This window comes from Heloderma suspectum, chromosome 5 (assembly GCF_057233095.1).
Source record: "Heloderma suspectum isolate Gila_16-S chromosome 5, 16-S_ref, whole genome shotgun sequence".
Taxonomy (NCBI): Eukaryota; Metazoa; Chordata; class Lepidosauria; order Squamata; family Helodermatidae; genus Heloderma; species Heloderma suspectum.
Genome location: NC_139462.1, coordinates 220,748,043 through 220,771,570, shown reverse-complemented (window position 1 = coordinate 220,771,570; position 23,528 = coordinate 220,748,043). Strand labels below are relative to the sequence as shown.

The window sequence follows — 23,528 nt, the reverse complement described above, 5'->3', positions numbered from 1 at the left end:
GAGGTAATTCTTAGGTATGAAAGCTTCAACTAAAATGTTATGCTGCTCATTCAAGTGGGTCTTATTTTGCTACCTCATTTCTCAGAAGAAAGTATTATTGACCTATTTATAGAAGACATATTCTATACTTTCTCATATGGGAGAGTCTTAGACTCTGAAGGAACAGACTAGGGAATTAATGCACTCTACATACTGAAATCAGCACCTTGCCTCAAAGGTACCCATGAATCTTTATTTGTAATTAAGAAAGATACATAGTATATTTTGACACTTTGGCTGCATTCACATGTCACATTCCAAAGAATTCTGGCTTTTTGTGAACGAGTTAATGTGCCACTGTACACTGCCAGACTGCTCCTGCTGTAAGTGAGAGTGGCTAAACAAACCATTGTTACGTGTGAAATGGGAACCCTGGCTTGTCTCTTCCCTCTAACATAAATGAAGACTCGGGCTTATGACTGCAGCTTGTCTGGGAAGAGACAAGCCAGGGTTTCCAGTCTGCATGCAATAATAAACAAACACAGGCAGAAAGTCCATGGTTGGCTTAGCCACTCCGGCTTGTAGCTGGAGTTATCATAAATAAGTTGCAAACAATGTCAGGTTTCCACTGGAACCCTAGCCTATTGTTATGTCGCAACTGGACCAATGATCCAGAGCATAAACACATAAATGCAGACCTGTAATTTTGGGTCTAACAATGAAAATATCATACTATAACATTGAAAATATCATACTATAACATTTAGGGTGCAATCCTATATAGATGGGTGCCTCCAACATTTCCAGAAGTCAGAGGTGACCGCTTATCCAATGCAGGGCAGAAGCAACATGGAGGAGAGAATTCCCTACGTGCTGTAGCCACCCTGCACTCTGCCTTAGATGCACACTTTTGTGCATCTAAGTGTGGCTTTGGGGAGGGGATGGGAACGGAGCTGGAGACCACATAGGAAGCTGCCTAAAACAGCTTCCATGGTCTCTTCCCATCCCTGCCCCCAGGAACGCCCTGTTTTCACCCCTCCATGCTCTGTGTTACGAGCACGGAGGTGGCAGTGCGGTTCTCTCCACCCCAGCTATGAGGGGGCAAGGAGCACGGTTTCCCGGCTACAAGCTCGTAGCGCTATTTACGAGCTCAGACCTGGGAAACCGAACATTCTTATCTCCCCCAGACGCTTTCTAAGGGACATAGGATTGCTCTCTTAAGTATCAATTTAGAAGTAAGTTGTTTATTTTCTCCAAAGTCAAGCATATTTACAGATTATTCCTCTTTGGAATTCTCCAGTATGAAGGAGAATCTCAGTATGATCCACTAAAGAATTTAAAATATAAAATAGAGGCATATCAAACAGACAGATGAACAATGTTTACTTTATTAATAAAATCTAACTTTGTATTTCCTCCTCACTTTTATAGGGCAATTCTACATATATCTACTCAGATATTAAGGCCCACTGAATTTAATGGATCTCACTCTCAAGTAAGTGTGTACAGGATTGCTGCCTTAATCAGCTCTTCTGCAAATTTCTATTAATTTCAACTGGGTTTTGGACTGAACACAATGGCCACATCTGAAGGTCTCTGAGTCTGATTTGAAGCATTTGCAAATGCTTTTCCTCTAATGAAGCTATTGGAATTATCCAGATTTAAATATTAAAATGTATTTGGGCCAAGATGGAAAAATCCACTGAAGTTAATGGGACAGTTTTCACTAGGACCTTGGTTAAAAATTAGTTTTTCACACAAAATTAGTTGTTTTCCATATTAGAGAAAGTAAACTTGAAAAATAAACAGACGCTCACTTTATTTATTTATTTATTTATTATTCTTGTATTCCACCTTTCTTCTCAAAAGAACCCAGAGCGGCTAACAATCTCAATAAAAAACTTCATTAAAACCAATCCTAAAAACACAAATAAAATCACCAATCAGCAACAAATACAACAACAGCATCCAGCAGCAGAACAGACTTTGCTAATTATATATTTAATATTAGTATAACATGAACATTAAATAAGTTACAATAAAAACAAAATAACTTGGCATTGTTCTCAGGGGGGCTGTCAAACTGAAAAACAATTTATAGGAAAATCAATTTGTAATTAATATAAATATATATATATATATATATATATTGTTGTTGTTGTTGTTCAGTCATTCAGTCGTGTCCGTCTCTTCGTGACCCCAAGGACCATAGCACGCCAGGCCTTCCTGTCCTGCACTCTCTCCCAGAGTGTGCTCAAGTTCATATTCATTGCAATATATATATATATATATATATATATATATATATAAATAATTAGTGTATTTAAAATTAAGTTAGGGTATAATCCTATGGACTGTGCCCTTGTCGCTTCGAAGCCCTCGAACTTGGAGGCTTCTGAGTTTCCTAAGCCCTGTTGGGCTGAAGCACGTTCTCCATCTTTCCTGATTTTTGTTAGACGGGCTTTTCAGCATGTCTAAGGGCACTTTGGAAGGGGGAGGGAAGGAGGCTGGAGGTGGTTCAGGATGGCCTCTCTGGTCTCCTCCCCTCCCCCCAGAATGCCCTCTTTCCTCCTTCTTTGAGGTTACTTTTCCAACCTCAGAAAGGCAGCTGGCATGGTTCTCGCTATACCAGCTGAGAGGGGGAGGTGTCTGAGGTCAGATCTCCAACTCCCCCTTCCTAGGTCAGAGTGCTGTCTCCGACCCTGGAGGGGTTTTCTGAGCTGTCCTATGGTCCCTGGGATGCTTGCCCAGGGAACAAAGGGTTGCTCTCTAAATTACTTTCCTGTTCCCAGGAAGAACATCATGGCAAAGGGAAGAGCAGTCTCATCCTATCCAATGGTCAGAAAAGGAACAGCTGCATCCAACAGCCATCAACCATCCACTGCCTTATAGGAAGGAACAGAAAGCGAGGGAAGCCAGTGAAGAAGTTACCAGAGACTGATCTAGCCAGACTGCCACCACCCTCAAAGGGCCAACTGATAACAATGAGGGACAGAAAAGACAATGAGTTGAGTAGGCAAAGAAGTAAAGAGCCTGATCCAATTGGACTCCCTGCCCCCAGGCCATCTACCACCAGTTGTCCTGTGGGAAGGATCCCAGGTACAGCAAGGGAGGCAGACAGAGGAGACTTCAGCTGCCTGGCCCCATTCCAACTGGACTGCCTCCCCACAGGAACCATCCACGATCAGCTGCCCTGCAGGTAGGATCCTGATGAGATGCTATATGATGCTTAATGTGTTTAAGAATGTATTTTGATGTTATTTGTAAACTGCTTTGGAAGAATATGTATCCTGAAAGGTGCCATATAATAACTAATAAATAAACTTAGTTGCTGCTCCTTGCTAGAAAGAACATTTGGTTTTAACTGCCAGTTGTTCTTGCAGTGCAGAGCAAAAGGAAAGGACCCATCCATCAGCTGGAGAACTGAGGGCTTCTTGACTGTGCATATGTGTAAGTTTGGGATTTAAAAAAAAATATTACAACCTGTTGTAAGCCAATTTTAGAATTATTTGATTGAAAGGCAGGAAACAGATCTTCAAAACTGGATAAAATAAATAACTGGAAATATAAGCAGTAGTTTGAACAAATCCGAGGCCCAAAATCCCTGTTTCTCTCCAAAATTCCTCTTTTCTGTCCAAAAACATCCTCCATCCATAATCCTCAATACAAGCCCTAACGCAGACAGAGTCTTTTGCATCGTTCCACATAAGAGTGTCTTGAAAGGACGACATCTTCTCAACTTTACACCTCTCAACAGCATTTCCATTAATTCAGCAATGTGTTAAGTATTGACTTGGGGAAATCTTGGCTATTTCCCCTCCAGACTATGCCAGTCTAGGTTTAGGTTTAGAATGTACTGTTCTCTTTCATTTTTCATACAACATGCCAATTCTCTATCTCCCTTTTTCTGGGATCCTTGAACTGAACACCTTGAAGCATCATGTACACACAAGTCAGAGTCTATCACCTAACTGCTAAGCTATGTTATACTTTTAAGGAGAAACTTGCATGAATAATAGGATGGATCTGGGCTAATGGTGACTAGCAGACATGGCAAGTGTTATCTCCCTGCTCTCTGGAATCCCTATAGCTGTGCAATAGCCCTGGCTCACAGTTATGGAATAACTGGGATTGGTGACAGTTACTCCTTTGCAACTAACAAGCAAGATGCCTCTCAGCCAATTCTCTCTGAGAGACTGGTAGGAGTGCATGTCTGTGCATCACAATAGTGCTATGGACATTTCCCACCCTTTTTTACTCATTAAGATTTACTTTAATGTCTCAAGAACCATTTATGATGCAGATGTAGAATATACATTTTATAAAACAATATGAAGACAGGTTGACTATGAGTATTGGGGGAAATTATGGATATGGTCACAAAATCACCAATGAAATAAATGACCTCCCTAAGAAATTTGTAGGTTTTAAAGAGAAGGATTAAATGAGTCTTGCATTTCAAATCCTTGGAGATCATTGTTGATCACCCTCCTACAAGAAATAAGACTGTGCTCTGGATATCTGAGCAGCCTAAATGAAATAATAATACTGAAAAATATGCTTTGGATTTTAAAAATGGGAACATATAAAATTTTGGGCAAAACTAAAAGAAAAATAAAACTCTGAAAAAATGGAATTGGGGTGGGTGGGTAAAGGTTAACAATGAAAAAATGTGGGGAAATGCAAAATATTTTTTTTTGTTTTTGTGAATGTATATGTCTTTATTTTCTGGTTTGAAATAAAAGCAATGCCAAGGCTTTTCATTTTTATTTATCTTTAAGAGATAAATTTATCTTTAAGATAAATTAAAAAGATGTATCTTTTGTCATAATGTAAGAGTTTTTCTCCATGGTAACTGGTGGTAAAGTAATGTACTAAAAGGATAATAATGAACACCCTGGTCTCAGGTTCAGATGGAAGGCAAAACTAATGTCTCTCTTAATATCGTAGCCAAAACGATTCTTATAAAATAATATGACTACTGAAAATGCTTTTTGTAACAGGTGTCTCAGGTTCAGATGGAAGGCAAAACGAATGTCTCTCTTAATATTGTAACCAAAATGATTCTTATAAAATAATATGACTACTGAAAATGCTTTTTGTAACAGGTTTCAGTAGAACATGCTCACCTGTCTTGACCTTGGTCTCCCAGGAGAAAATTTTCTTTTGGTGATAGCTGGTTTTCCCATTCCAATTTTTGGAGTGAGCGATACATACGTTGTTTGAAGAGTTGCAGAGGATTCTAGGGATAATGTCTGACTACGCATCATGTCATGGGAAAAGCCTAACTCTAGTGAGGCTGCTGGTGAGGACGATACACTAGTCTTGCTTATTTCAACAGATGATGGAAATGAAGAAAATGCCTCAGCTGGTGATTTTAGAGATTTGTCTCCCAATGGTGAACTGTCAGTGGCACAACTTTCACTTGCAGGAAGAGATGATGTTTCACAATTTTCAGGAGTCTCACCTCCATTTGCACCTTCTGGCACCACCCTTGTTTCTAATTGCTCTTCCTTCCTACATGAGGCACTGTCTTTACTGTCTAAAATGAAAGTTTCAGGTATCTTTTCTATATTCTCAGGTGTCACAGGTGGAAGTGGAGATTCCTCCGTGGACATTTCCAACAACTCAGTGCTTTCCTGTGATGGTTTCATTTCTTCATTTTGCTTGTCTGACACCTGCTGCATTGTATCTGGAATACTCTCTGTTGTTCCCATCTTTTTATCAGTGTGATTACCATCAGGTGCAAGGGAATTTTTAGGAGATGGTTCCATTTCAGCTGTACCAAAATGATCAGAAACCTGCACTTCCAGTTTACCATTCTTTTCATTTAATGAGAGGCCTGAAACAAATGAGGGCATTTTATCTGAGTCTCATAACATGAATATACAATTAAAAATATGTGAACGTATCAGATCTTTTGCTGAAATGAGCACACATGTTGCTTTTACTCATCATCCCAAGTCTTGAACTTTTTGAGATATTCTAACTTGGTTCTCCATCACATCATCAAAATATGGAGGTTCCATTTAGCACTCACACTGATAGTTGTTAGCTATCCTCCAAGGATTTATCTATTCTGCTTTTAAATTCATTGGCCATCATTTCATCTTGTGGTAGTAAACTCCACAAGTTAATTATATGCTGTATGAAAAGTACACCCTGTCTGTTCTGAATCAACTTCTGATCAATTCAATTTGGCAGCACAGAGTTCTATTATAATGAAAAGTAGAAACATTTCTCTAAATCTTTCTCTAAACAATGTATAATTGTATAAACATCTATCATTCTTCACCTTTGTAGTCTTTTTTCTAAACTAAAAGCTTCAAATACTTTAGCCTTTCGGATTTTTTTTTTAACTTTCTTGAAATTTATGCAAATTTATTCATAGGAAAATAGGCAAGTTTCTGTTGAGACTGGAAAATATATGTGGGGAAACGTTGAATGGAATCGGGGACAATACACTAAATGTTACACACTAACATAATTTACATAAATTGTGGCAAACCCTCTTGTGGAAATATTTGCGTATTTTTTGGCATAACGAAAAAAAGCCAAATTCGAATCTGTCTGTGAATGGATGCCAGAACAAACGACACCACACAATCCACGAAACACACACGAGACGGATTTCACAAAATCCGGACATCCCTCTCTACCATATTTTTTTATTCCAAATTTGTCTGACCCTAGCTTTATATAAACAGTACTGGCCGATTTATTTTCAATCCTTTTCTTAATAATCTCTAAAAATAATGTGCCCTTTTTAGCACTGCTACACATAGGCTCCATTCCAACATCAGGGTAAACCAGCCTTCCCTAACCTGATGCCCTCCAGATGTTTTGAATTACATGTCCCAGCATTCCTGACCACTGGCCATACTGGCTGGAGCTGATGGGAATTGGGGATGGGGAAGACTGTGCTAAACTATGATTTAGCACAGGAATGGGCAAATTTCAGGCTTGCAAGATCTACTTTGTTTTTTTTACTAGATCCTCACGTTCCACCAACTGGAATCTAGTCCAAGACATATGCTTAGAATTAAAGAATTCTGAGCCCAGGAATTTGAGTACCAGAACTGAACAGAGCTCACAATTCTTTTACACCAAAACCAACTCTTGGATATCCCAACAGTTTCTTCATTAAAGCACAATGATTTAAGGTGTGCGAGGAGAGCCATTTTGTTGCTGCTATTGTTAAACAGTTGGGAATCAGAAACCCTTTAACTAACTATCCTTTAAGTAACTAAGAGATTTCCCAATAGATACAGATGTACCTTTTTGCCCACTCTGGTTTAGCAAGACCTGAACAAGCCTAGCCTCTCCCAGGCTTGAATGCTCCCCTCTCCTCCTCCAGCGAGGCCATGAGGAGTCAGTCACAAGCTCAACTTCAAGCTATGGTTAGTGAAACTGGCTCGCTTAAGCAAACCATGATTAAGATTGTTCAATGTTCATGCAGCATGGCAAGCTGTGGCTAACCAAAAGCAAAAGATTCCAAACTCCTCACCCTAGCCATGCATGAGAAGGAGAGAGGAGGAGTCAGTGCATAAGCTAGGCTTATTCATGTCTTACTAAGCCATAGTTTAGCATGACATGAATAAGTTTGACAGGGGAGGTCAAGGGGGAGGCCCCTAACATTTTTTTTTAAACAATTTTCTTTTTCTTGTAACACACTTCCATACCAGTGGGGCTCTGGTGTTTACCTCCAGTGAATAGAGGACAAACCACAGGCTATTCCAGTACAATCAAAAAGCTAGAAAGATAAAGGGAATAGAGACTATGGAAGGAAAAGACTCCAGTGGTGGTGACCTGCAAGGTCTATGCAATGTTTGTTTTCTTGCCTGAGATCAACATGGCCTACACATGCTACAAGTGCAAGTTGATTACACTGCTGGAAGAAAAAGTAAGAGGACTGGCGTGGCGAGTGGCGACCCTCCAGGGAATAAGAGAACGCGAAGAGTTATTGGACAGAACAATGGAACTGCACCAGCAAAGTGAAGAACAGAAGCTAGACGAGCAACAGCAAGCTGAGGGAGAAGAGGACACTGCTGAGGTGAGGAAAAATGAAGTGGAGGATATTCCATGGAATGGATGACAGTTAGGAGCAAAATAACTAGAAGCCACTCTACACCAGTGGAAGCAGTGGAGCTATGGAACCATTTCCAGGTACTTGAGGATGAGACTGGAGGACAGCCTGCAGAGGAAAAATTACAGGGGAACCTGCATAAGAGCGAGCTAGATGCTGAAGGTCAGTCAAGCAGAGGCAATGAAACCAAGGCCTACAGCAAGAACAGAAGAGTGGTAGTAGTGGGAGACTCCTTGCTGCGTGGGATTGAAACCCAAGTATGTCGCGAAGACCCATGGACTCGTCAGGTATGCTGTCTCCCAGGAGGACAGATTAGAGACGTGACTGAAGGGTTGCCTACACTCCTAAAGCCCACTGACAGCTATCCCTTTCTTCTCATCCATGTGGGAACAAATGATACCGCCAAGCAGAGCTACGAAGAAATCACGTCAGACTTTGAAGCTTTGGGAAGGAAACTCAAGAACTTTGGGGCCCAGATAGTTTTCTCATCCATCTTTCCAGTAGTTAGAAGAGGGATAGAAAGGGAAAGAAAAATACTCCGGGTGAATGACTGGCTACGAAGGTGGTGCCGATGCAAGAGATTTGGATTCTGGGACCACGGGCTATACTTCCTGGAAGGTGGACTGTTGGCAAGGGATGGGTTGCACCTCACAAAAGGCTGGGAAGAATGTGTTTGGCCACAGCATGAAGACCTTTATCAGGAGGGCTTTAAACTGAATCCTACAGGGGAGGGAGACATAAAGTTGAGGGTAACAATGGATGAAGGCTCTTGCACCACAACAGAGAGAACAGCTCTAACAGCGCTCAATAATAGTCTTCAGAAACATGTGGGAAGAAAGCCAGACTATAAAGCACATGGCCTTTGATGTCTATATACTAATGCCCAGAGCATGGGAAACAAGCAGAATGAACTTGAACTCTTAATACAGGAGGGAAATTATGACTTGATAGGTGTAACTGAAACTTGGTGGGATGATTCCCATGAATGGAATACAGCAATTGAATCACAGAATCATAGAATAGTGGGGTTGGAAGGGGCTACAAGATCATCGAGTCCAACCCCCTGCCCCGTGCAGGAATCTAAGTCAAAACATCCCTGACAGATGGCTGTCCAGCTTCATTTTGAATGCCTCCAGTATGGGAGAGCCCACTACCTCCCTAGGTAATTGGTTCCATTGTTGTATTGCTCTAACAGCCAGGAAGCTTTTCCTGATGTTCAGCCAGAATCTGGCTTCCTGTAACTTGAGCCCATTATTCCATGTCCTGCACTCTGGGATGACCAAGAAGAGATCCTGGCCTTCCTCTCTGTGACAACCTTTCAAGTACCTGAAGAGCACTATCATATCCCCCCTCAGTCTTCTCTTCTCAAGGCTAAACATGCCCAGTGCTTTTAGTCTCTCCTCATCGGGCTTTGTTTCCAGTTCCCTGATCATCCTTGTTGTCCTACTCTGAACCCTCTCCAGTTTGTCTGCATCCTTCTTAAAGTGTGGCACCCAGAAGTATATAACCTGAAGGACTGAAGGATATAACTTGTTCAAAAAGAACAAGAGAGACAGAAAAGGAGGTGGAGTTGCACTATATGTTAAAAATACATATCTCTGCACAGAAATACACGACAATGAGCTTGGTAGCCCTATAGAGAGCATCTGAGTTAAAATAAATGGAGCAAAGAATAAAAGGAACATGATTGTCGGAGTCTACTACTGGCCACCCAATCAAGAAGAAGATGAGGATGAATCTTTTGAAAAGCAAATTGCCAGTGTGTTTCAAGGAAGCATGATGCAGGACTTCAATTTCCCCAATATTTGTTGTGAGACAAATTCTGCAAAACGTGGACCCTCCAAGAAATTCCTGACTTGTGTTGCTGATAACTTCCTCCTGCAGAAAGTAGAGGAAGGAACTAGAGGATTGGCTATCCTTGACTTGATCCTAACCAACAGAGATGACTTAGTGGATAAAGGAGCAGTTACAGGAACTCTGGGGGAAAGGGACCATGTTGTACTTTAGTTCTTGGTTCTAAGGGAACCAAAAGCCGAGTGTACTCAAACGCGTACCCTGGATTTTAGGAAAGCTGATTTTAATAAACTCAGAACAATGATAAGTAAGGTCCCATGGCAAGTGACTCTAATGAGAAAAGGAGTCCAAGATGGATGGGAGTTTTTAAAAAAGGAAATTCTAAACGCACAATTACAAACAATTCCAACAAGAAGAAAAGGTGGAAAACAACAGAAGAAACCAATGTGGCTTCACGAAAAGCTGAGAGATGACCTGAAAACAAAAAAGGACACACATAGGAAGTGGAAGGAAGGCCAAGCAACAAAGGAAGAGTACAGGCAGGCACAGAATTGCAGGGATGGTGTCAGGAAGACTAAAGCTGAGAACGAGCTGAGGTTAGCGAGGGATGCTAAAAGCAACAAAAAGGCTTTCTTCAGATACATGCATAGTAAAAGACAGAGGAAAGAAATGGTGGTTCAACTATTAAATAAGGATGGCAAAACGGTAACAGAATACAAGGAAAAGGCAGGAGTGCTCAATTCCTACTTTGGCTCAGTCTTCTCCCAAAAGAGGGTCTATGACCCCCCTGGCAAGGACAAAGTACAGGCTGAAGGGGCAGGATTGCAGCTTGAGATTGATAGGCATATGGTCAAGGAACACCTAATTACTTTGAATGAGTTCAAATCTCCAGGGCCAGATGAACTGTATCCTAGAGTAATGAAGGAACTGGCAGAAGAACTCTCAGAACCACTGTCTATTCTCTCTGAGAAATCATGGAGGACAGGTGAAGTGCCAGATGACTGGAGAAGGGCTAATGTTGTCCCTATTTTCAAAAAGGGTAAAAAAGAGGAACCTGGGAACTACAGACCAGTCAGTCTGACATCAATCCCTGGGAAAATTCTGGAGCAGATGATAAAGCAATCAGTCTGTAAGCACCTTGAAAACAATGCAGTGATTACATGAAGCCAACTTGGATTTGTCAAGAACAAATCCTGCCAGACTAATCTGATCTTGTTTTTTGATCAGGTACCCTCCTTTGTGGACTGTGGGAATGCTATGGACATAATATACCTCAACTTCAGCAAAGCTTTCGACAAAGTAACCCATGCTATCCCAATTAGCAAACTAGCCAAAAGTAGGCTAGATGAAACAATGATCCGGTGGATCCACAGTTGGCTACAGAATCGGACTCAAAGAGTGCTTATCAATGGGATTTTCTCAAACTGGGGAGAGGTAATGAGCGGGGTACCGCAGGGCTCAGTCCTGGATACTCTTCAACATTTTTATTAATGGCTTGGATGAGGAGGTACAGGGAATGCTGATCAAATTTGCAGATGACACAAAATTGGGCAGGATAGCTAATGCCCTGGAAGACAGAAACAAAATTCAGTGATCTTGATAGGCTGGAGCGCTGGGCTGAAAACAGCAGAATGACATTTAACAGGGATAAATGCCAAGTTCTGTACCTAGGAAAAAGAAACCAAATGCACAGTTACAAGATGGGGGATACTTGGCTCAACAATACTACAAGCAAGAAGGATCTTGGAATTGTTGTAGATCACAAGCTGAATATGAGCCAACAATGTGATGTGGCTGCAAAAAAGGCAAATGCTCTTTTGGGCTGCATTAATAGAAATATAGCTTCCAAATCCCAGGAAGTACAAGTTCCCCTCTACTCAGCACTTGTTAGGCCTCATCTGGGGTACTGTGTCCAGTTCTGGGCACCGCACTTTAAGAAGGATGCAGACAAGCTGGGGAGAGTTCAGAGGAGGGCAATGAAGATGATCAGGGGACTGGAAACAAAGCCCTATCAGGACAGACTGAAAGAACTGGGCATGTTTAGCCTTGAGAAGAGAAGACTGAGGGGAGATATGATAGCACTCTTCAAGTACTTGAAAGGTTGTCACAGAGAAGAAGGCCAGGATCTCTTCTTGATCATCGCAAAATGCAGAACATGGAACAATGGGCTCAATTTACAGGAAGCCAGATTCCAGCTGAACATCAGGAAAAACTTCCTGACTGTTAGAGCAATATGACAATGGAACCAATTACCTAGGGAGGTAGTGGCATCTCCCACACTGGAGGCATTCAAGATGAAGCCAGACAGCCACTTGTCCAGTGCTTTGACTTGGATTCCTGCACTGAGCAGGGGATTGGACTCAATGGTCTTGTAGGCCCCTTCCAACCCTACTATTCTATGATTCTATGGCTTCCAAACTGCCACTGAGTTGACTTTTTCACTTGAGCTATCCAGGACCAAAATATAAACCCAAGAAAATTCGGAGTATTTATTATCTATTATCAATTTTAGGAGAATAAGTAAAAAAAATCCCCAATCATTTTCTTCAACAAAAATTTAAACTTATCTGATGCATAATAAAGTATATGCACAGGTGCCTTTGGACTGCTTGTTTTATCATCTCTTTCCCTGAGGTGTTTAGCAGCTAAACATAATTAGCACATTATGATGCAGACTGTATAAATGCCATACAGAACTATTAAACAATTTTACAGATTACTCTCTAAACTACTGAAGCCCATAGTTAAATGCACTGATATTGAAAAGAAACATTTATGTATGTATATATGTCTGCATGTCTGTATGTTGCTTTGGGCAACAACTTTACATGACATCCCCATGAGGCTCACGTAAGATCCCCATGCTTATTATCTATTTTTACCACTGAGATCCTTTAACTTGGCTTTTCCCATGTGGCATTTCTAATTCGTATTTTCTCTACATATGCTGACTACCATCCCACTGGAATTTGCATGTTTTAAACCATTCTCAAGGTCCTATTGCTTTTTGAATCTTCTAAATTGGCATTCAATCTCTCCTACCTCTGTGAATGAATAAAAAGTATCTCTTATTTTACTGCTTAAGTGAGCAGGATGCACAGAAGAATTATAGCCTTGGGAAGAAGGCTCCAGTAATCAACCATTTACTGCCTAAAGATTTCGTACTTTTATATTGTACATTTCTTTTGAACACTTACATATTGATATAGAACACTATTCCCATGGAATACCACCCTTAGTAAGCATTAGGACCTTACTCATTCAAACCTTACTTGCAGATGTCTCTTACATTTCTTGCTCATTATAAAAAATAATACACTGCTTAATGAATGGCAATATCCACTAAATTCTCCAAATATTTCAAGATTTTGATTTCAGAAAATATACCCTATATATATAGTATATATATATATATATATATATATATATATATATTTGATTTCAGAAAATATACCCTATATATATAGTATGTGTGTGTGTGTGTGTGTGTGTGTGTGTGTATGTATGTGTGTGTGTATGTGTGTGTGTGTATATATATATATAAATATATATATAATTTTACTGTAAAAAAAAGAAACAAAAAGCTGTCTTACCATCTGTGGCACACTTAACCGTTGAATCTTGAGCAAGACCACTATCTGTTACTAGCTGGTGCTCATTTGCCACATTGCCTGCACCGTCTTCCATTTCCATTTCATCTGCACAAACATAAGCAGCAGCAAAGAATTTGTCAGCAGTACTTATTATTACCAGTAATTGCTCTTGGAGCTTGACCGTTTGTTTCCACACAATGGTACTTTAACAGTGTAATCTGAGCGAGTTAGATCACAAAATTTCAAAATTTGGGTTGAAGATACAACTTATTCCTAAATTAAGGGCATGACTTTCATGATCAACAGTCATACCATACATACTTCAGTCAGGGTAAAGTGTCCACTCCTAATGTGTACATGGAATTATATTCTCTTTAGTTTTACTTAACCCCACCATTGACAGGTACAGTCAAACACACCCCAGCAGCACTGAAAACATTTTAATAAACCTTCTGTTACAGTCTTCCATGTTCCAGGAAGATATCAACCATGACACAGTGCGAACTGCCATATTACATTTCACAGGGCCTCTCCTTAATTTAGTGAAACATCTATGTTTTTATTCTTACAGCTTTGGCGGTCAATTATACCTCTACTGCAGGGGTGTTGAACCTCTAGCCCTCCAGGGTTCCACAGATAGCCATGTCCCCTTCCTACATCACCTGTCAATCATACATTCACCCTCCATCAGCAATTAATCATTAGGCGTTTCCCCCCATTTTTCCCCAGTCATCTTGTGTTAGCTGCCTGGGATTTTATTTTTCACCTTACAATGTGCCATTCTTCTCCACAGACATGTATTGTTGTTGCTCCCTTGCGATGAGTTACTTAAAAGGGATGGGAGTATTTCTTGGCCATTTAACACAGTATAAAAATGCTGCAGTTTTGCCTGCAGGGGCTGACGAGGATTCTCAGGGGGAGGGACGGATCGCCTCCCCCCCCCGCAGACCCCCGTGGACCCAAGGTAAGGGGGTTTTGCACACCCCTACTGCAGCCCGGTTCCTAACAGGCCACGGACCGGGACTGGTCCATGGCCCGGGGGTTAGGGACCCCTGTGCTAGGCTACTGACTGGGACTGGTCGCTATGATAACGTGATGCCCGTGCTTCATCAGCTGCACTGCCTTCCAGTCAGTTTCCGAGTCCAATTCAAAGTGTTGGTGTTGATCTTTAAAAGCCCTGCATAGCTTGTGACCACAGTAGCTAAACTTTAGATTCTAAAGGAATCTCCTCCCTTATGTACCTGCTCAGACCCTTAGGTCATCTTTGGAGGCCCTGTTCCAGATGCTCCTACCAAAGACATCAGGCAGGTCGCTACAAGAGAAAGGGCTTTCTCAGTTGTATTGCCCCATTTATGGAATGCCCAACCCAATGAGGCTCGCCTGGCATCTACATTGTTTTCTTTTCAGCACCAGGCAACTTTGGAAGTCTAGAGTTGAGAAACCCAGGGTTGAATACAAAGCCAGCTTGCCTGGGATGTCAAGAGAGAACTGGTATAGTCTGCCACTGCTGACACAAGAAAAGGGGAAGGTGTCATCTCTGTAACTGACACAGTGACAAAAATTCACAGCAATGATGTGCGTCATGCAACCATTTTGCCTGTCTTACTCATACAGTTATGAAATGTGGTAACTGCTCATAGGCTGCTTGAGTAGCATGTAGTATGGGTACAATTTGTTGTTACTGGTAAATTGCAATTCATAATTACTGCACTGAGATACTTGTGAAAGGATTATAATTAAGTTATAGGTATTGCTAATGGAACAATGACTTTTTATGTTTAAAAAACTGTGGGGTCAGTTAGACTGTGCATACTGTTTGTGTACTTTACACTGTTGATCCCAATGACTTATATGAGACTATACTGTTTTACTGGAAAAGGAAAGATCTCAAGGCATGATTTTTTAAACTTGCAAATAGTTTCATGCTTAATAACTTCCGCCAAGTATTTTATTTGTACAGTTTTCCTGGGGTACAGCTGACCTGATACCAGATTGATAGTCAATTTTTTCTATCAACGGAGGGTTCGGTCTGCCAGGCTTTGTAGCTGCAAAGTTAATTTTTGGGGGGATATAAATTAACATTACCATCTAAGACTAATCCTGGAAATAGCTTAACCCCTCACTGACTTCCACAGTATAAATAGGAAGCTATTTCCATGACTAGAGAAAACAAAAAAATAAATGTTCAACTTTATCTGTAGAACATGTTAAAAAAATGTCAAGGACAAATCCAAGATTCTCAAGTTAAGCTAGCTTGTGCTTGCAAGCACAATGGTATGTATCCTGACCAGAAATCTACTTAAAAATGAACACACTAACATAGTTTTTTACTAGTAAAACTCATTAAAATGCACAAAAGCAAGGAGGATCAGGGAGACAACCTCCACAAGAATACTAAATTCTTGGCTCCTAACAAGGAGCTCCATAAAAGATATTACTGTAAAATACAATGAATATCCCTTAATATGAAAATACCCAGCAATGTTCAAAGTGCTCGAACTGCTGCTGAATTCAGTGATTAATTTGTTCCTCTTAGAGACTCCAACACTATTAAAGTGAAATTTTAACTTTTGAGTGAAATTATAATTTACACTAGCTTCAAATTCCGGATTATTTTACAAAAGTGATCTCTGAGTGTATGTTATGACATATTTACAATGATATTTTTCTGTTTAGTTAAAATGCCATTGTCACTCCTGCTACATTTTTTCCCAATTCAAAGCATGGCAAAACATCTGTAACAAAATATTTTTATTGACATGATCGCTCCCAAGTGTCCTCAACCTAGTCGTAGAACTGTGTCAGCTCCTTGGTATTCTGAGGAGCTGAGAGTGATGAAACGACTATGTCAAAGATTAGAATGCCAATGGCAGAAGACTTGGAATGAATACGATCAAACACAAGTAAGAATCTACTTGCGATCTTATTATGTGCGGTGACGGTGGTGAAGAAATCCTACTTCTCCGCCACCATTGCATCTGTCAGTGTCATCCAGCAGAGCTCTTTTGTGCGGTTAAAGGCCTCTTGGGCATAGGCCTTGGAACACAAGAACTCAAACCCTCAAAGGCCCTCTGTGAACAATTTGCCAGACACTTTGCAGATAAAATTGCTTGTATTCATGCTGACTTGGATGCCATTGTTTTGACAGAGTCTGATATGGATGGGCTGGTGCACCATCTAGTCATGTTATGGATACCTTTTGGCTTGTGCAACCTGAGAATGTGGACAAACTGCTTGGAGGACTGAGGCCTACTACTTGCCCTTTAGATCCTTGCCCATCCTGGCTTGTGAAATCTGCCAGAGCTGGGCTGGATATCTGGACCTCTGAGGTGGTAAATGCCTCCTTGAGGGATGGTGAGGTCCCCCCAGCTTTGAAAGAAGCTGTGGTGAGGCCTTTGCTGAAGAAACCAAATTTAGATCTGATGGTTCCAGATAATTACCGCCCTGTGTCAAATCTGCCATTCTTGGTCAATGTGCTGAAGCATGTGGTAGCCTCACAACTCCAAGCAGTTTTGGATGAAACTGATTACTTAGATCCATTCCAATCAGGTTTCAGGCCTTGTTTTGGGATGGAAACAGCCTTGGTCGCCCTGGTTGATGACTTATGCTGGGGAATGGATCGGGGGAGCGCAACCCTGTTGATTCTTCGGGACCTCTCAGCGGATTTTGATACCATCGACCATGGTATCCTTCTAGATCATTTATATGGATTGGGCTTGGGAGGCACAGTTTTAAAGTGGTTCCAGTCCTTCCTGGAGGAGCAGTCTCAGGTGGTGCTGTTCCAACCCATGGCCATTAGTCTGTGGGGTGCTGCAAGGTTCTATCTTGTCTCCCATGCTTTTTAACATCTACATGAAACCACTGGTGGAAGTCACCAGGAAGTTTGGGCTGAAATGTCATCAGTATGAGGATGATACTCAGCTCTACCTTGTGTTTCCATCTGCACATCCCAGGGAGGCTGAGGAACTCTTGAACCAGTGTCTGGAGGCTGTTTTGGGATGGATGAGGGCAAACAAGCTGAAACTTAATCCAGACAAGATGGAGGTACTGTGGCTTGGGAAACCAACTACTTTGGATGGAGGTTTACAACAGGTCTTAGATGGGGGTGCACTCCCCCTGAAAGGCCAAGTGCACAGTCTAGGAGTCCTCCTGGACTCTGAGCTAACTGGGAAGCCAAGGTGGCTGCGGTGTCCAAGAGTGCTTTTTACCAGCTTAGGCTGGTACACCAACTGCAGCCCTATCTGGAGAGGACGGACCTTCCCTCAGTTATCCACGCACTAGTGACATCCAGGCTGGACTACTGTAATGCGCTATACATGGGGCTGCCTTTGAAGATGGTTTGGAAACTCCAGCTTGTGCAGAATGTGGCCACCTGAGTATTGGTGGGGGCGAGACACTTCGATCACATAATGTCTATAGTGCACCAGCTGCACTGGTTACCGATGTGTTTCCGAGCCCAATTCAAAACGCTGGTTTTGACCTTTAAAGCCTTAAACGGTTTGGGCCGAAGTTACTTGAAGGACCGCCTTCACCCATATCAGCCTGCCCACAGTTTAAGAGCAGAAAGAGAGGCCCTTTTCATTTGCCCACCTGTGAGAATAGTCAGGTGGGGGATCACACGGGAGAGGGCCTTCTCTGCAGTGGCCCCACACCTTTGGAACAAGCTGCCATCAGAGGTCCACCATGTTCCGTCATTGCAGGCTTTTAAGAAGGCCTTGAAAACATTATTTTACCGTAGCCTTCTCTTGATATGACTGCTACTGTTGCTGTTACTGCTGTTAACATCGTTGCTGGTTTTATTGTTGGCTTTTATTGTGGCTTTTATTGTTTTTATGTTTTTATCACTTTTAATATTTTAACTGTTGTTATGTACTTTATTGTTGTAAGCTGCCTTGGAGGGCTTCTGCCCTGAAAGGTGGCCCAGAGGTGTTTTAAATAAAATAAATAAATGTTATGCTTGGTAATCTGCTCATCTTTAAGGCTGCTACTTTTCAAAAAGATGAGAATGGTCTCATAATTAGCACTGAGTACCAGATAATAGAATGGGATGGATGGATGGATGGATGGATGGATATATGCGTGTGTGTGTGTGTGTGTGTGTGTGTGTATATATATATATATATATATATATGTACACATATTTGTTGTTGTTGTTGTTCAGTCGTTCAGTCGTGTCCGACTCTTCGTGACCCCATGGACCATAGCACGCCAGGCCTTCCTGTCCTGCGCTCTCTCCCGGAGCGTGCTCAAGTTCATATTCATTGCATCCGTGATGCTATCTAGCCATCTCATATATATGCGCTAAAGGTTTGTGGCTCATTCCTGGGACCCTTTAGTGTAGAGTGAGTGAGGGTTTTTAAAAATCCTAATTGTGCTTATTTTGCTGCATTCATCTTGGATAGGAAGCACTGTCCGAAATGTCAGATGAAGGATAAGCAGTAGGCATGAAGCAGATGAAAGTTGTTTTTTTTTTACCTGTGCCAGCTTCAGGAAGAAGTTGGGCAGTCCCCATCACATCACACAATTGTGGATGATCCTCTTCGACTTCCAAGTGTTTGCAAAGACTGCAGATGTATTCTTTTAATTGTACATCCAGTTCATTATCAGGAGGTTTGTCACATTCTATGTGAATCCACCTGAAAGGAATAATTATTCAAAAATTCACATTAATTAATTAAAATGTTCCCCTGCTTTCACAGTAAAAATCATCATCATCATCTCCTCCTCATCCTCCTCCTCATTTTGGAGGTCCACAAATTAAGCCAACACTTCAATGGAGTTCAGAAAACTTTTGACTGAACTTTGCTTGCAGATCTGATGCAGGGTGTTACACTGACCACCAGATAACTTGACAGCTTTGTGTACAGGCACATAATTCTTTAACAAACCCAATCAACAAAATTCAGTGCCAAATCCAAAGCCAACCATACTTGACAGTTATACCTACATGGGGACAGAATTCAAGAGAAGATGGTGAGAATCTTGGTGTTGAGTCTCATGACAAATTAGCAGTGGTCACTGTGTATATTATATTGCAGGAAATTAAGGGGTTTTTCAATGGATCAAAGCTGGATGCAAAAGGTGGGCACCAAAGAAAGGTAAAATACACAAACCTTAACAGAAAGGTTAGAAATCATTAAGAACAAGTATCAGAGACATCCAGTCATTTAGAATAAAGTTAGGCTTCTTACCTTTTGCACACATGACAGTGCAACTTGTCTTTTTGCAGCTCTGGATAGGAGGATTTTTCACAGAAAGGACAAGGTAGGTTGTCTTGCTGATGGTAACAATTATCACACATAAGACAGTTGTGATGCCACTGCCTACTGGTCCGTGTGCCACATTCTGCACATATCCTGCAGTTCTGGAAAATCACAGAAAATAAGCCTTTTCAATTAATCAAACTACTCTATGGCATAAAAATAGTCATTGGCCAACACAGAATCATAGAATCATAGGGTTGGAAGGGGCCTACAAGACCATCGAGTCCAACCCCCTGCTCAGTGCAGGAAGCATGTTCTACACTGACAGAAAAAAGAAAATTTAAATGCATTTATTAGGAAGTTAAACAAGTGAAAATGAAGAGCCCATAATTTACTCAAAGTGCAGCCTGAGAGAAACTTTTTCACACTACATCACCACTTGATAAAGATGCTGTTGTTGGGCGTAGTTCTCCCTTGCCAGTAGAAACTACTAATATCATAGGAGCTCTTTTTTGACACTTCTATGCAGAAAATAAAACTAAAAGCATGCTTTTCCCTCAGTAAAACTGAATAAACTAGATACTAACTCTTGATTATGTAAATATAAGCCAAATAATTATATGCTCCTCAGCACTGACAACCTTCCATTGTTGTAACTTGGGAAGGATTTTTCCCATTAAAGTCAAATGTGACAGGGTAGGAGTAGCGTTTGACTCCTTCACAAACCTTAGAAAACTTTTTATTTCTAAACAATCCTTTTCAAATGATAGCATTATTGCTTATTTGCATCTTTAGAGACACTAAATAAATACATAAATGTAAACATATACGTACTTGTAAATGATCAAACTGCATGGTCATGTACTTTCCTTCAATACCAATTGTTTTATGTTGTTTATCATCAACAACAACAACAACAACAACAGCAACAGCAACAACAACAACTTAAAAAGTGAATACAAAGGAAATTTATGAATGCCGCTCTGGTGGATACAGAGAAAGCTTTAAGGCAAGTCACCAGTATCAAGACATGTTCCTTCCACCATCCCCATAACATCACCTATAACATTATGTCCAGAAATCACATGAGGTTGTATTCAGACTTCGTCATACCTAAGAGTAGACCCATTGAAATTAATGGGATTTTAATAATAACTAACGTGCCATTGTTTTCAATGAGTCTACTCTAAGTATGACCAGGTCTGGATCCTACCTATGATTTCTAAATCTGAACAATTCTCTACATAAATTAAGTATGTGAGAGAATAAAGAAAATTCCAAGTACTGGTGTTATGCACAGCAATTAAGGAGGATGACGTGCATTAGCCCCAGGTCTCTCGCATGGCCATTCGGTGTAGTAGAAGTGGTGTGAGGTTTTTTTTTTCTGGAACAAAAAACTAGTGCATATGCAGAGTTGTGTGGCACAGCATGGAGGACAGAGACACAAAGCCTATTCACTACTGCTTCTTAACATTTCTGCTTATGCAAGGGAAGCAAGAGGAGAACAAGTTCAGATTTTCTTCTTCTTGTTCCTCCGTACTGCAGTAGAGTGCATATGACTCAAGCTTTTGTCAAAACCTCTTTATGTTAGTTAAAAATATATATTACATAATGAAGTGCATTTAAAATTATTACATGGTGAATGTACATTAAAAGCATCATGTAATTACAAATGTCTTCTTTCCAGCCAAACCATTTTGGAAATGTATTAACCACCGCATGTTTTTATCAATAATTTGCTAAAGTATAGCTGCCATTCTACTCATTTAAAAAAATCAGTTGTTATGAGTTGTGAAACACCAGGAATCTGATTGGTTGGAGGGAAGACATTTTATTTAACATCACATGCATCCTTCCAGAAGGCAAATAAAAATTATGGATTAGAGCGAAAATAACTAATGCATCTTAGAGAAATGTTATTTGCAGCAGAACAAGCAACATCTTTAAAGTAAAGTCAACATTTGTTAGTGCTATCAACAGTCTTAATAAACAACCTATTCTTTAAGCCATGGATGTTAAATTAACCTGAGAAAATGTAGATGTTGTACTAATTTTGCAACTGTATGTTCATATCTTGCTAAAACTCTAGTTTTGATTGATAATTATTGCTATTTTAACGTTCTTTCACTTATTCCACAGTATTCTGATCAACAGAGGTAAAGGTCAACTGAAAATCATAATAAAATTAACAGTATAATTTTATGCATGGCTACTCATGAGTTGAACTGAGTTCAATGAGAATACATAGAAGTATATGAAAAACATACTTTTATGCTGCTAATGTCCAATTTTAAAATATATTTAAACTCACTTTGCATTTCCAGCCATTTGTTGGTACAGCATCCATAACTGGTTGTAAACAAAAAGTGTGGTACCCTTTGTCACACGTATCGCACACAAGCATCTTGTTATCTTCTCCAGAATGCCTAAGAAACAGGGTACTAGTTGAAGTCTTATTGGGTATGAAGGAAACATACTTTTAAAAAACTAACACTTTATCATACATCGGAACATAGGAAGCTGCCTCATATACAATAAGACCATCTCGTTCAGTATGGTCAACACTGACTGGCAACAGCTCCTTGGGTTTCAGGCAGGATTTTTTCATAGTCCTACCTGGAGATGCCAGGAACTGAACCTGGAACCTTCTGCTAGCAAAGTAGATGCTCATACCTACTTTGCAGTAAGGTAGCTGACCACAAACAGCAACCCACCAGCTTGAAAATGGGTAAGATAATCAAATGCTAAAGCCTCAAACTAAATCAAATAATATACAACAGATACTCCAATCCCAATACTTTTCTCTGCTAGAAATAAATATATTTCATTTGCATGTAACAATGGCTGCACCAGTGCAACATCACAAACTATGACATTACATTGATGATGCACACTGATATGTCCTCGTAAATACTATTAAGGAACAAATAGACCCATTTTATATTTTGATTTTTGTTAAGCGCCTTGATATAAGGCAGGATAAAAATATTCTAACAGTAGTTCTTAAGGAGATTATGAAATACTAAGCAACGCTTGCCCCAGATAATGAAAAGAGCAAAAAGTAAAAGGAAAGTGAAGATAGGTGGGGGTGTGGCACTTCTTTTACACTAGTCTCAACAGTCTGAATGGGTGCGAATGATCAAATGAGGAAAAGAAGCCACAGTGGCTTCTTTTCCCCACTCGTATGCCACTCATGTGCCCACCATTTCCCTAATTACCCCTGCTGCGGTGTGGGTTGCCATGTCATCCAAACCAAGCGAGGTGCATGGCAGGGATGGCTTCCAAACCACCCTGTAACTTCTACAACAAGCCATGGGTTGTGGGGTGGTTTGGAAGCCACCCCCACCACGCACCTCGGTTTGGACAACATGGCAACCAGTGCCACAGCGAGAGTAACTAGGGAAATGGCGGGTGTGTGAGGAGCATGCAAAGCATTGGGAAAATAAGCCACTGTGGCTTCTTTTCCCCACTGATCGTCCAAACCCAGCCACTGACCAAGTTTGCACGATCATGGAGGGAAAATAAGCCACAAAAGCTTATTTTCCCTCCCTGCACATGCCACCCATGAGCCACCTAATTAGCATAAATAGCCTTGTTGGGTACAGATAGTTGTGACCTGGTGAGGATGGGTGCCTGGGGTGGTTTACAAACCATCCTGAAACCCATGCCAGCCAGCCATCCTTGCCTGGCAAGGGTAATTGTGTTAATAAGGCAGCTTGTGACCGGTGTGCACGGGGAAGGAAAATAACTCACTGTGGGTTATTTTCCCTGTGATCATACGAACCCACCCATTATCTGAAACCAACTCAGCTGGTGGTTTGTATCAAACAGAATACACAATCCATTTTAGGCCACCAAAAACAAACATGCCCT

At 40.8% G+C, this 23,528-nt stretch overlaps 1 protein-coding gene across 22 annotated transcripts in view; it reads right to left on the bottom strand.

Annotated features, from left to right (window-relative positions):
• KMT2C (lysine methyltransferase 2C) overlaps window positions 1–23,528 on the bottom strand; it is a 255,472-nt gene that overhangs the window by 106,419 nt on the left and 125,525 nt on the right. For all 22 annotated transcript variants that reach the window (XM_084859346.1, XM_084859347.1, XM_084859349.1 and 19 more), the window contains 5 exons: window positions 21,967–22,081; window positions 19,644–19,816; window positions 18,928–19,088; window positions 13,453–13,557; window positions 5,109–5,821 (listed from right to left, as the gene is read on the bottom strand). In XM_084859346.1, coding sequence (XP_084715472.1) covers window positions 5,109–5,821; window positions 13,453–13,557; window positions 18,928–19,088; window positions 19,644–19,816; window positions 21,967–22,081 — 1,267 coding nt within the window. The remainder of the gene's footprint in view (window positions 1–5,108; window positions 5,822–13,452; window positions 13,558–18,927; window positions 19,089–19,643; window positions 19,817–21,966; window positions 22,082–23,528) is intronic.